This window comes from Haliaeetus albicilla, chromosome 4 (assembly GCF_947461875.1).
Source record: "Haliaeetus albicilla chromosome 4, bHalAlb1.1, whole genome shotgun sequence".
Taxonomy (NCBI): domain Eukaryota; kingdom Metazoa; phylum Chordata; class Aves; order Accipitriformes; family Accipitridae; genus Haliaeetus; species Haliaeetus albicilla.
In genome coordinates this window covers 23,632,682-23,647,318 of record NC_091486.1, presented here as the reverse complement: position 1 = coordinate 23,647,318, position 14,637 = coordinate 23,632,682, and the positions used below count along the sequence as shown (strand labels likewise).

At 44.6% G+C, this 14,637-nt stretch overlaps 1 protein-coding gene across 2 annotated transcripts in view; it reads left to right on the top strand.

The window, feature by feature from the left end:
• The first annotated feature begins 325 nt into the window (after positions 1 to 325).
• Positions 326 to 14,637, top strand: part of TLK1 (tousled like kinase 1) — a 72,051-nt gene continuing 57,739 nt past the window's right edge. Inside the window, exon 1 of one of the 2 annotated variants that reach the window (XM_069781413.1) lies at positions 326 to 451. Coding sequence is in view for 1 of the 2 variants with exons in the window: in XM_069781412.1 (XP_069637513.1) it covers positions 1,105 to 1,249 (145 nt within the window). In the remaining variant the exon portion in view is untranslated. Of the gene's footprint in view, positions 452 to 843; positions 1,250 to 14,637 lie in introns of those variants that run through there. The other variant, XM_069781412.1, reaches the window with a different exon arrangement.

Here is a 14,637-nt window from a genome sequence, read left to right as displayed (position 1 = left end):
CCCCGCGCCTCAACCACCACGCCGTCCTGTTTGGGGGAAGAAAAAACACCTGAAACCCGGCAGACCCCCGTGAGCCCCCGGCGGAAGAGCTGCAGAGCACCCGTTCGCCTCCACCGCGCTGGGGAGTGCCCCCTTCAGCCCCGCTGTTACTGCCCGCACTCACCGCAGCAGCGGGCTGGGCTCTCCCCGCGCGGTCCCGCGCCGGGGTGGTGCCGGGTGGCGCGGCCCCGGCCCCGGCCCCGGCAGCGGCGCGTACGGGCTGGGCTCCGCTCCCGCCCCCGCCCGCCACCATGGCCGTGGTGGCGGGGCGCGGCGGCTCGGGCGCGGGGGCTCCGGTGCGGGCGGGCCCGGCCGCCCAGGAGACCTGGACGGAGGGAAGCGCCGCGCTCTCGGGGGAGCCACCTCCGGCCCCGCCGCGGCGGCCGGCGGAACGCTGCCCGCGGCGCGGAAGGTGTGCGCCGAGGCGGGGGAGGGAGGTCCCCGCCGCGGGACGGGCGTGCGTGGGGAGCCGGGGGGGGGGGGGGGGGGGCAGCCGGCGGGCGGCTGCGGGCCGGCCCAGGGCAGGGGCCGGCCCAGGGCAGGGGCCGGGGGCGGCCACGGAGGGGCGAGCCGGCCGGCGCGCTCTGGCCGCGCCGCGGCGGGGCCGCGGGGCAGGTGCGTGCGCGGGGGAGGGGGGGCGCCGCTCCCCGCCCGCCGCCCCTGGGCGGCTACGGCGCGGCTGGGCTCGGCTGGGCGCCGGCGGAGCGCGGCGCTCGCTCGGCTCACGATCGTGTTTGCGCATGACCCCTCCCCGCCTGCGCCCTCCCCTCCCCTCCCCGGCGGCAGCGGCGGTGGCGGCGGGGAAGGTTAGCCTCAGACACAGGCGGCTGCTCGGCGGCGGCGGCGGCCGCGGCGACGCAGTGCAGAGGTGCGGGCAGGTTGCGCTGGCCCAGCGCCCCGTCTCTCCCGCGCCCCGCCTGCCTCCGGAGCCCGCTCCCCGCCGGCGGCCTCCCCGCGCCGGTGTCGGGCCGGCCCCCCGGCCATGAGCGCGGCGCTGGGTGTCCCCCCGCCGCGCCGCCTCCCCCGCCGCCCCCGGCGGCTGCCGGGCTCCAGGAAAGTAGCTTGATGAGTGTCCAAAGTAGCAGTGGAAGTTTGGAGGGGCCGCCATCTTGGTCCCGGCTCTCCACGTCCCCACCGAGCCTGCAGGGCTGCTCCGCGGCGGCGGCCTCCCAGCTCCACGGCGCGCCGCCCGGCAAGCCGCCCAAGGAAGGTAACCAGCGCGCCGCGGGGCTGCGCGGGGGGCCCGGCCCTCGGGGAGGGGCCCGGCGGCCGCCGCCGGAGGCCGGTCCCGGGCTGGCGGGGAGCGGCGGCGGGAGAGGCTGGTGCCGCCGGCGGCGGCGGCGGCGGCGCGGGGTCAGCGCTGGGCCCGGTGGCGGCGAAGGGGAGCCTCGGGCGCTGGGCCAGCGGGGCCCCGCCGCCCCCGCCCGCGCCTCCCGCCGCCGCTCGTTAGCGCGGCGGCGCCTCGTTGTTCCCCCTCTGCCGCCGGGCCGCGGAGAGGGGATCGGCCGCGCTCCCTCCGCTCCCGGGCCGTCCGTCCGTCCGTCCGTCCGCCCGCCCGCCGCCGCTCGCGTCTCCTCCCGCGGCGGCTCTCCTCGGGCGGCCGCTCGCCGCGTCCTCCCCGAAATCGGTTCCCCTCCGCCAGCGGCAAAGTAAAAGTGCTGCGCCGGAGGATGCGGCCGTTGTTGCTGGATGGAGGGAGTCGGGCACTTTTGGCATCATGGAGGTGGGGAGGAGAGAGGGGCCGACACCGGAGGGCTCGTCCCCGTGAGGAAGGCGCCCTGGGGGGCGGCCGGCTTTACGGCCAGAAGTGACAGGGCGCCTTACGGCCACCGCGGAATGACTGCAACTTTCTCCTGTCCTCCATCACGCCTTAGATGATAATATTTTTCTCCTCCCTCCCCTGCTCCTCCCCTCTTGTGTTACACCGACAGCGACAGCAGGGTGTTGTGGGTGTTTGCAGGGAATATCTGTATGAAGGTTATGAGCAAACAAGTCCCTTCACTATTCCCTTTCGGGTATTGTCTGCTTTTCCTCCTTGCGCTGAAGTGTGTTGCCACAAGATGTAGCAGTTATACAGCTGGTGAATTGCTCGGTGCTTTTAGCTAAAATAACTACTTGCTGAATGCCGGTTAGTGGCGGAGGAGAACTTTTATACGCGGATACTTGCATACCGAGCAGTTGTATAATTTTACTTGATTTGTCCCAGTTTAATGAATACCATGTAGCGTTTCTTGTAGCGCCTGCAAAACGTCATCGCCCAAGCAGGAAACTTGCTGACTTAAAATAGAAATAATAGTGAAAATGGGGAGTCTTTGTTTTTCAGGTCTTCCTGTAGCTGCTTGCTTGCCTTTTTTTTTTTCTTTTTTTTTTTTTTTTTTTGGTTGATAAGCGATGTAAGGACTTGGTAACAGGAATATGACATCCTGAAAACGTATAACGCAGTCTGTGTTTCTCCATTTTCCACGCCAGTAGTTGTCAGACTTGTATCACTCCATGTCACTTTTGCACACGCTCCTGCAGGTAGATTGACATGAAATGCTCTAGAAAATACCTGGAAAGGAATTATGGTATATGTTAAAGATGCTGAGTAAAGTGGCAGGCATTTTGTGCTCGTCTTCTCTGGGAAACCGAAGCTCTCAGAAAAAACGACAACCACCAGTCAAATACGTAGTTTAAGTTTATCGACAGTAGGTTTCTTCAGTGTTGCAACACTTGTTATGAATATGCGTGCATATAATATTCATGTAGAGTGTATACGTGAGGTATTTTTGGATGTATTTCAGACACCCGGCATGCAAGCCTGAAATGATTATTGCAGCACAAGTTGTATATCTATTTATTTTAAAGAAAAATGGTGTTCCTTGAGTGCCTCTATTTAGACAAGGAAAAACATTTTTGTGAAATTAATTTTTAATGTGATGCTGCTGCTGCTTTTTACTTTTTACTTACAACTCATGCTGTTGGATTTTTCTGGGTACTGTAATTTACATCCTCTAATACAGATTTAGGGGTTACAGAGTAATCAAAACCCTGGTGTTTGCTTGGTACCATAATGTACTGTATTTGCACAGTGCTCCTAGGTCGTGATAATCATGTGTCCTCACTGGGTAGTTCTGTTGGAAAACCAGCATAAGCTGCCAGCCATGCTTGGGTTTATATTTTGCATTCATGCTCGTGGGATGTTATTAGCACACCTTACTTTATGTACGTGCATTTTACAATGAAGTATCTTGCCTGAAAGCAATAGGCCCTGAAATACAAACATGTCAGTATGTTCATAGACATTGGCTTATGTATGCGAAGGAATCACATCAGATCAAACTAATAAGTGTACCATGTTTGCAGTGCAGTGTATTTATAGGAGTTTGTGCTCTCATCGATTCTGAACTTGTGATACCTTGTGATGTTAACAGAGGCTGTGAGCTTTGGAGCGGTGCACCAGGCTGCTGGCCCACACTGGATCAGACCTGCATCGCTGCTAATGCCTGTGCTGATTTTGAGTGGGTAATATTTCCAGATACGGTGTGTTTGGTGCTTGGGCTGAGCTTGTGGCCTGGGCTGGCCTTCTCGTTTGTGGATTCACATCCCTTTGGTTGGTTGGCTTCTGTGACAGTTATGCCTGTGTTGCCTTGAGATGCACAGGCCTTTGCTGAGTGCACCACATGCGCTGTGGTATCCGACCTTACCTGTGATTCACCGTGAAAGTTTGGCATGAGCCCACATCTCTCGTATGGGCTTTTAATAAACCAGAACCTTTCAGAACAGAAATCCCAGCACCCTGATTTAGGAAGTCCTAAAAATATTCTCTAAAGCTTTAATATGGAGAACGCAAAAAGAAGAGCTCTGTCATGTACAACTATTGAACAAAGTTATTTTTTCAAAAAATGCAATGCCTTGTCAGTATCAAAAAGGGACTACTTGGAAAAAACAGGTGAAATTAAAGAAAATAATCTTTTGAAATGTACTACAACATTGCAGCAACATTTTTCATTGGATGTTATCTTCTATATCTTGACTTACAGGGGCATCGTGGCTTAGCTGCATAGATTTGAATTTATGTTTTAAGGTTTTAAAATGAAAAGACTGGGGTGGACTTGAACACAGTTGCATCTGTACACTTTTATTGTACCAGAACCGTCTCTTGTTTGCATTTCAGTATAGCTCATAAATGTCTGTAGTTCTGTCAATTGTTTTATATATCAATAACTTACGCGTGGGATATGTGGTCACTTAGTCAAAAGCCCTGCAGTAGATACTATCAGGAATTCAGGAGGACTCTTATGCAGTGTTATTTTACATATGGCGTGTGATTGTGTGGCTAAATCTTGTGCCACAGCTCACATAATTGCAATCACTCAACTTCATGTTTGAAGTTTCTTGGCTTTTGACTGTTTTATGTGTGTGACTAAAAAGAGCCAAGTGCATAGCTGGAAAGTGCTGTTTTGTAAATGGGGGATGTTCAGGCCATTGCTGACAAGGCAGAGAGACAGAAGAGATTTTTGGGAGATACACATCAGCGTCTTGGAATAGCTTCTCTTTTGAGGTTGGAGGCAGTGCCACAGAGTCTGGTAGTCAACCATTGCAAGTTATTTTTTGTGCATGCTGTTGGCTTTGAACACTTTACTAAAAGCCAAACAGAATGCCAAATACAACTTCTAATTATCACGACAGGAACGTGAACTTCAGTTTTCAAATTTGAGCCCAAATTAACATATGATGATAAAATGGTAAACAAACTCATGACATGTATTTGACAGTCTTTGAAGAACTGATGTTGTAGGCATAGAAAATTTTGTTGGTGGCTTTTTTTTTTCCAGTTTGATAAATGTATAGTATTTTTTGTTACCTGAAATGTGATGATAGTTGTCCATCTGAGCATAAAGGTACAGTTTATTTCCTCCTTAAGTTTCCAGTCTCAAAAATGTTTCTAGATGCCAGGTTGTGTCACATATGCTACATACGGTATATTAGTCCATGAACATGAAGCTATCTGATCTTACTAAAACTTCCAGGGTTGTTGTTTTCTGTTGTTTGCTTGTAGTCTAAAAACTCAGCTGCTTTATTTACTTAACCAGTAAGTTCTCAGTAAGTTTGTTGGTTTTTATCATTCAGCTGCAGATTGAGAATTTTATGGATTTGGCCGGTTTATGTGGGAGCAGAGAAGAATGGGAACACTTAGCATTTAAAGATAATGGTATATTTTTACTTAGGATGAGCACAGCAATCATAAAAGATTATTTAGGCTGTCTGTAGCATGAGCAGGTGTTGTGTAAGACTTTATGTTGTTCCACTGATATGCACAGATTCTAGCTTGTGATATTATTGCTGGTTTTGCTGCAGATGTGTTTCTCGTAGTGAGCTGATGCTTATGCCAAATTCTTACAAGATTTTGTAGCGTGCCCAAATGAGAAATGGGAAATATGACCTTTTTTTTTAATATGGGCCCTTGTTTGGATCTGGTTTTCTAAAAGGCAAGTGCTGCAGAGAATAGAGCAAATTACTTGGTGAGCAAAGTACTTGGATGATTGTTTTTTTTTAATTCTATTTTAACTTGCCTAGAATGGAATTTCCCATTAACCTATTCCATTTCAAATGGAGAGAGAATCAATATCTTTAAGGACAGGCTGTATTTATTTATTATTATCTCCATTCAAATAAAAAGCTTGTTGTTTCTCTCATTCTTTTTTCCCCCTATATGTTTTTTTCCTTGTTTGCTTTTTCTTTCCACAAGCGAATTTCTTTTCTTCAGCAAGCTGAAGTAAACTTGCTTATTAGTAATAACTCTGGTCTGCAACTACTCTTGACATTTCTTTGGATTTTCTTAGGGCCTGGTAATCCTAAATGATGGCAAAATACTGTTGGGATTCCTGGGAAAGGCTACTGTATGTATGTGCATCACGGTCAAAGTTAGGTCTATAGAATTTTGCTACCTGAAGAATGGATATCATGGAAATATGACAGGCTTAAATAATCCTTTATGCTTTCAGTGTTCTTGATACAAGGTTGTGCTTTGAAGTAGTACTTGCTCCCAATCCAGATAGTAAATTTCTTGCCCCTGTGCTGAGTTTTTTTACACAAGAAAATGTTGAGGTTAGTAAATTGTGTTTATGCAGTAGAGTATTTCCTGAACTGTAGTTCCCCTAAAACATAAAAGCACACAAGGTGGGAGGAGGGGGAGAAAAACTTTGTCTTTATGAACTTCTTTCTCTTTGGTTTTCTGTTTCAGCTGTAGAGGAGAAAAGAGGAAATTTGGTTTGCCAAATTGCTCTAAGTGGAGGTGAAGGTGGGTAGAGGAAGGAGTGGTCAGGGCTTCTGCTGAGAATGCCTGTGCTCCAGTTGTGATCGCTGGAGAGCGGTTAAATGGAAGCTGGCCACCATAATGTAACCCAGTTTCTCAGGTGGGCTTGCAAGTGGAAAACTTGGTTGCTGACGATAGCAAGGGATGAGCACTGCACTTTATGTTCTGTACTTAAGGATTGAGTTTGGTAGCAGTAGAGAAGGGTTAGTGAGCATTGGAAGGTATTTTGGATCCTACATTTCCCTTTCATCTTGACTCCATCCTTACTAAGATGCTCTGTTTGGGATAGAAACTAAGGGTCTGCTTCCTTCCCAGGCACCTTCTCTCTGGAGGTCTTACTGCTTCCTTTCGTTCCTGAGCAGAGCGCGGGGATATGCCGGCAGAAAAGTCCTGGCAACCAGCCTTTTCCAGGGAGGATGCTGTAGGTGGTGGGAACATGAATGCTTGTAAGCTTTAATTGACCTCAGTCAAACTTAGTCCCAGAAGAGGGGAGCAGAAGGGCTTAAGCGAGGTTGGATGTGCTGAAGATTGGCGGGGGAAGGCTGGGGCTGTGGGAGCCTTCAGGCGTGGATCCGTGCTGGAGGGATTGACTGAAATCAGAGTGATTATATTACTAATTTTAATCATGACTTAAATCAGTGAGCAGGAAATCCTGATTAAATAATTGTTTTTAATTTTATTTTGCATTTGTGCTTAATTATTTTTCCTAAAGAAAAGTTGATTCTAATTGGTCTAATTTGATCATGCCTCTTGCTAGGTAGGAGGGTATGCATCTATATGCGTTTAAGTAGTTATGCAGCTTAGATTCTTAATGTTTAAGAAACATAATTCCCCATGCTTTAGACAGCTTTTAGCTAACTTTATTAGCTAAATAAAATGAATCCTAATTGTGCTAGATACATAAGAAGAAACAAATATATCCAAATGTGTTTTGCATTTAGTAAGTAGAATTGTCTGTAGTTTGTGAAATGAGTAAGTTATTTCTGGTCCCTGTGCCTTGCGAGATTCGGAATTTATAGATCAAATCCAGTCACAGTTCCTTCTTGTTCATCATTTGGAAAAGAAAGCCCAGCTTTCCTGCTTTCTGAGTTGTCATTTGCTCTTTAGCAGTTCCGAGTGAACCAACTGTTGAAGTGGTTGAACAAACGAAAATGGCAGAAGCGGTTGCTGGAGAAAGCCGGTCAAGTGCTTCAGAGCTGCTATTCGGGCGGCTGGCTGGCGGCTTCCAGCAACGTGATGGTTTGGCTGCCAGCAGAGCATTAAAGTTTATATCGTTTGAATGTATTTTTCCCTTGTATGAATTTAATAGATCATAAACTTTAAACCTCACCATAGATTCTTATCGCTCCAAGTTTAGCTTAAACTGGAGCGTATTTTTAAAATACACAAATAAGAAAAATTATCCACCCTGTGCTCAAAAGGCCTTTTTAGCTTTAGCTGGAGAGGCTCTGAGGCTGACAAGTGTCCTCCGAGGATTTAGAGGGAAACTAGGGGTTGTTGGATGATTATACAACTGTGATGGGGATCTGGTCGCTTTGGAATGGGAAACTTAATCTACTGGAGCTTTTACGTGAAACTGAATGTCACAGGGAAGGTTGGTATTCCCTGGGACCACCTCCGCTTGCTGAGAGGTGGCAGCAGGAGCATTAAGCAATGTATCTTGCCTCATCATATCTGCACAGTGTTAAGTGGGTGGAAACTTAAAAGGCTGTGATGCTTTCTTTATAACGTTCTTAAGAAAAAAGCACTCTGCACCTCAGATTTTAAGAGATGAGGATGGTGGTAAGAAACTCCAGAGTGCCTTTTACAGGAAATGAAGCCCAACTATAATTACTTGGAGATTGGCAAGTACTGGATTCCCTTTCTGTGGACTTCTAATACAGCTGTGCCTATAAGAGAAAAGGAAGAAAAAATACCTTTTTTGAGGAGTAACAGGAAATCTTGAAGCTTTTAGAAAAATCCATTGTATGATGTTATATACACCCAACCTTTTAGGTATTTAATTTTATGACTGTACCTTGAGCTCAAAGCATATAGATGCTTCAAGCACTGTGTCCTGCAGCTGTAGCTTCTGGTGGATTGCAAATTTTTATTTTTTTGGTAAGTAGAACCTCTGAACTATATGCGTAAGGGCAACAAATTAGAAAGTAATGTTAAATATACAAATAAATATTTAAGTTGCTTTTTATAACTCCTGTAAGTCTGAAAGAATATAATTTAGATCCTGGTCTTCACTTGGTGGGTCTCTGATGCCCTTGGGATCACACAGCTTTAACAGCAGAGGTGTTTCCCATTTCTCTTTACCACTGAACTCTTGGACCTCTTGATTCTATGGAGACAAACTCAGATGATGCTACAAGTAGGATTTCTAATACTTCTTTATTTCACTCTTGTGGCTTAGGCTAATCAGGCCTGTACACTGCATAGCTGTATTTGTTAAGTATTGTTTTTTCTAGTTAATGCTGTGTTCTCATAGGTTCCACAGTCTTGTCCTAAATTTTGCAGCTGTACTTCAGCCAATGCTTTTTTTTTTTGTGCCCTAATACCCTCTTTTAGCTATTCTGGTGCTTAGGGAGGTTGTGGTCTTTGCTATTTCTTAGCTTATTCCTAGTAAAAGTGATAAGAGAAGTAGCGTCCTTTAGTAAGTTGGTATTTTCGTTACAAAGCAATTGAAAATAAAATCCACACATTATTAATAATATTCTCTTTAACATCAGTAGAAACATGTCTTTTTAAGTTAATATATACAGAATTATAATATAAAATATATTTGATCTGTTTAGACAGGACAAATCTTTTTAGGTTGACACTGGTAACTTACAGCAAGCTTTATTTTTTTTCTCAGTGATATCATTGTAAAGACCAACTGAATTTGCACATGCAAGGTTGTAACGAAACCAGTTGTCTTAAGAAATATGTTGTTTGTATAGTGAAAAATAGAATAACTTTGAAATAGCTTTGCGTGTTTATCTTTCACAAATATTATGTTAGTTTATGTAGGAAAACATTTTGCAGGTATTACGCTGGAGATCTTAATTTATTGGCAAATTCTTTTAGTCTTGATGGGTAATGATCTGTTTTTAACAGTTCTGTTAAAAGTTGTATTAAAAAATGTATCCCAACTTTTGAAACTTTTAAAAGTAAAAGTCCTTTGTTATTGCTAAGGCATATCCAGGAAAAGTGTCCTACTTCCCTTTGCCAGCTCTTTTCCCCCTGGTGTGTTACCTTCACCAGCCAGGTGAGAACTTAACAGCGGTGAGAAGAGTGGTGGTGGTCTAGGTGGTGTGATTATCTTTATAAAGTATTTTTGTTTGGTTTAGTTGTGGTAGTGGTGATTATGGATTATTAAGAGTAGCCTTATTGGTATTAGTCACTAGGTTTTTTGTTGGGCTTTGGTTTCTTTTGCAAGGCAGTTACTCCTTGAGCTTGGCTGTTGTTTGGGAGTGGTTGCTGTGTCTTTGATACGTGTTTTAGAAACTTTTTGATTATTGGTGTTGCATTTTAGTTTCAGTAGTTTTATTCACAGTACTGAACTATGGTAAAAGGCTATCTTGCAAGTTTTCTACTAGCTTTAACTTTGAATAAAGTGGAATAATTAGTGTTACAGTACCTTTTTATTTAGTAGTATGAAAGGCCGTTATGAGGAGTGGGATTTTCATAATTTAAAGTTACTGTAGGATATAAGTAGAAGTAATTCCTGAAGATGCAGGTTTAGAATTTTTAAATGAGATACAAAAAGTGCTTTTTGCTGTGCATGTTACTGCCTCAATATGATTGCTTTTTGTGAAGTTCATTGCCTATTTAATTTACCTCTACTTATATAATTGGATTGCATATTACCTCTTTCTAATTAAATTGTATTATTAAATGATTGTGATACTAATAATACCTAACAGGGGTAACACCAGCATTCAAACTATGAAAGGCAAATATCATGGTCTTTGCTTCCTTGTTAGATGGTATTTGGTATTCTGCATCCATAGATTTTTTTTTTTTTTTTCAGTCCCTTGCTTGATACATGCTGTCACATCCAGAACATCCAAGTGGTTAGTATTAAGGAAGAGGCAATTTTATATATCATGCATGTACACACTTTTATATATACACAAAATGTGTGTGTGAAGTCTTGATGAGCTGTCTGTTTAGTCATTAGGAATACCGATGTTGTTGTTACAACCGTGCATCCCCCACAGAAGTCTTATAAACAAGCTAAGCTTACACGAAAATTTCAGCTGCTTTTTATAGAAATGTTCTAAATTCTTGTTGCCTCTTATTACATACTTAAAAACTTGTTTCATTTTTTCAAATATATAATTTTGTTAAGCCTGCAGATGATACAAAATTTGGCTGCTGGATTAATTGTGCTAGTTTTGCCATATCTTGAGTTTTAGCTTTTTATATTGCTGTTCACTTTTAAACAGAATAATAGAAACATGTAGAGTTCACAAAAAAGCAGAGTCTGGTTGTGTATTAGTTTATATATTAATATTATATTTCTTGTATTTTTCTCCCTATTTGTTATACTTGCAACATATATCATAATTTGGGAATGAAATATTGAAGCTATAACAACAAAGTAATTTCCAGTAAATGACCTTAATAGTGATATCCCCCCCCACCCCCGTGTCGTGTGATTGAAAGTTGACCTGATTTGTTCTCCTGGTTAAATCGCAACATGCTGTTCTCTCTGAGCCTTTCACTTGTTTTTCTCTTCTAGAGAAGTGCAAACAACAGGCACCAGTCTCTGCCAGCGTCTGACACCACCTTCCTGCTGTTTTCCTTAAATCTTTCTTTTTCCTCAAGTTTGTTCATACAAAAAAAAACAGAGGGAGAGAACCTGCTATTTTTACTACTTTTGTTGTTGTTCTTGCAGCTTTGAAATCCCATCTTTCTAAGGGAGGCGAGCAATGAGGCAGCAGTACCAGCGACTGTCGGAATTTGGCGGCGTGCCACCATCCCTATGGCTCTCTGGGTGGGGTGTGTGCTCTCTCCGAGACCAGGTCCCTCGGCCTGCCTCCTCCTACTGCCGGTTGCCCTTTCCGACCGGTGCTGGGCCACGAGGGTGACCTCCAGTCTCCTCCTGCTCCTCTGCTTCCCCTCTGCTTCTCTAAACTCTCATTTTCCTCCTCAAACCGCGGTCCCTCTGCTCAGCTTTCATTTGTGCCCGCTGTTGCTTTTGCTGGAGGGAGGGTGGTCTTTGATAAAGAGAGCGGGTCAGTGAGGTAGGAGCAGGAACCTTCTGGACGTTCAAGCATCGACCACCCACGCTCAGCTGGAGGTGCGCTCGGTGACAGGGTTTTGCAAGGATGCAGGCGGGAGCGTCTCCTCTGGCGTCCCGCAGCGTGTCACTGCGCGGGAGCTGTCCTGCTGTGGTGCTTGCAGCAATGGTGAGTGTTTCGTGCAGTTAGGAACTCGCAGCTGCAGGTGCCTGTGTCTAGAAAGATGGGAGAGGAATGTTGGTTTATCCGGGGTGTCAAAATTCTGCTTGACCGCCAGTTACTACTTGAGAAAAGGTGAAATCCAGTTTTAAGATTGTTGTGGATAAAGGTCCAAATGAGGGATTTTTGGGAAGTAACGTATTTTGTTAGTATTTTCTCAGTCTTTAGTGATGGAAATTCCTCATGTTTTTTTAGGTTTAAGTCAAAACAGGTCATTACAGTTGTTTTTTGTTACACACCTTGAGTCGTTGAATTTATTGGGTTTGTTGTATGAATGATCCAAAGATACTGAGTGGAAGAGTTTATTTCTGGCAAAATAAGAAAATTTTAGTACGAGTTCTCTCTTTTGGTAAATAATCATGTTAGCCTGTAGTACTCGCAAAACAATATTTTGTTGTGTGAAAGCAGTAAATGAAAATAGCGAATTAGTCATTTCAGGTGACCACCAAAATAGGTAGTGTGACTAGCTGTTAGGGATGTGAAAGGGTTTCATTAGAGACTAAACAGTTATACCCAAACCTGCATGGTATACTCAGTCATTTGTGTTTGCATTTGCCATCTTTTATTTAGAGGTTTTCCTGTGTGTGGACTTTGTCACGTGTGCGTATTAACTGCAGCAACGCGGTGTCTGCAGCAGCCGTGGCTGCCGCTTCTGGGGGTGCATAGTGTGCATTGGCCCTGGGCAGGGCGAGGAGGGCAGCCTGTTGTTTTTTTTTTTCTTGCTGGGCACTGCCGTTGATGAAACTTTCTCTGTCCTGATGTGTTTTTATGCAGTTGCTTTTACTAGTTCTTAAATTTCAATTGTCTTTTTATTACTAAGATAGCTCGCTAAAGCAGTGGGCTGGGGGAGGGAGTGTGGCACGTGTGGTAGGTGCCCCCGTGCATCTGGAGACTCGTCAGGGCTTTAGCCTTGTCTGACTGTACAGGCACTGGTCTCATTTGGACTGCCTGCCTTTTTGAACTGATGGAGGTAAGCCTGGCTGGGTTCTGGGTCCTCTCTACGTCCATCGTGGATTTGCTGATAGATTTACTCAGTTCTAAAAAATCTCCTGTGTGGTTAGCTTGGTGTTTAGTTAACCCCAAAGTCAGGAGTGTGGAAACAGTCGTGTTAAATGTACGCCAGGTGAAACGCATCCTGATTTATCAGCCATTGGTAAGGTGTGCTGCTATCTCCTGGAAGCACTGGCTGTTCTGTCTCTGTCAAATCAGCTGTAGGGAGTAGGCTCTTTCATGGTCCTCCCCTGCCTCTGGTGTGAGCTATTTTAAGAAGAAGTCCTGCTTTATCTCCTGTCAGTTGGGGAAGAGAACTTGGATCACACTTGTTTTTGCTTAAATTATGACCACAGTGGTCCACAGAAGCCAGTGTAGCATTCTTATCCTTTAACTAAGAGGAAATGTTGTTAGTTTTGTAGGGCAACAAGTACTATGCAGCTGAGTGTTCAGGTGCTTCTACATGGTGGATGATGTTAATTGCGCATAAGTATTTTTACTGGTGTCTTGAAATATGTTTTGAATATATACCTGAATTTTGTTGTTGTTGTTGTTTTTCTGATTTGCAATATCAAAGACTTGTAACTCTGCCCTTTCCTAATTTTTGGTTGCCTTCAGGGCTTTAACTGCATTTATGTTACGAAATTTTATTCATGTGATCACAGACTTTGTTCCATGAAGTCTGTTCTTCACTCAGCCTGCAAGATGGGCAGTTCTCAGGAAGGGACTGTGTTGAAAGGAATGAGAATGCCTTCCTTCTTTCTTCTAAAACTTGAATGAAAGTGATAGTATAGCAGAAAGCAAGCTGGTTTAAAATTAGGTGATGAGTGCTGGATAGGAGAAACGGCTGTAATGCAGATTTCTTTAATGATAATGCTGAGCAACACTAAAACCAAATTTTTGACAGATGATTACATAGGAAGTTTCTTTGTGTGTGAACTGGGTGGGTGCTGAATTTTTAAAAATGTTCCGTACACAAAGTTGCAACTGAATTTAATGTATATTGTTGGTATCAACAGGCTTTGTAGCTGTGCTGTAAGAAGGATGAGTACAAAGTTTAAAATATTTTTTCCCTCTAGCCTTAAACTTAATTTTTTCACTGATTCATGTGTGATTTCATGCAAATCTCATTTTTTCCCTATCTGTAGAATGGGAGTAATGCTGCAAGGTCCTAGGAAAATGTAGGTGTAGTCATTAACATGTCAGCTTTGTGTGTGTGTGTGTGTGTGTAATTTATCTATTTAGAACCATATTCCGAGAAGCTCCTCCCTGCAAGGGACTTTGAGGAAATGAGTTTCTTCCCCTATTCAGTGAAGCTTGGGTTGTCTTGTCAGTTCAGACGCTGCTGGTTGGAGGTGTAAATTTAAAAAAAACAAAACAAAAACAAAACCAACCCCCCAAAACTGTAAGGAACAGTATCTAGTTGCCTGATTCTTTGAGCACCACCTAGCCTCTAGACAGGGTGCCTACAAGAGAAGAATAGTGAGGCATCTCACAGGTAGCATGGCCCTACTCAGCATGGGGTCAGGGTCCCTGTTGCATGAGCTACCTGGTAGTGTGGTGGTTTCTCAAAAAGCTTGTGATTCTGCAATCTGAATCTCTTAAGGTAAATTTTTTTGTTTCAATTTTTAGTATTTTCTATGCCGTTTGTGCCATACAGGAGAAAATTGACAGTGTTATGTTGAGGTTAATACCTTTTTCCCTTAAAATGGTGTAGTTCAGAAGCCAAAATAATTCATGAGTCTTGTGGTTACAGTTAGAGGTGAATTTACTGTCACCGTTTAATCTTAGAGGTGTACTGAGCTTTTTTGAGTGTTTGATGTTAAACTGTGGCCTCTTATATAAGTATATGAGGGTTGAAGTTCTAGTCAA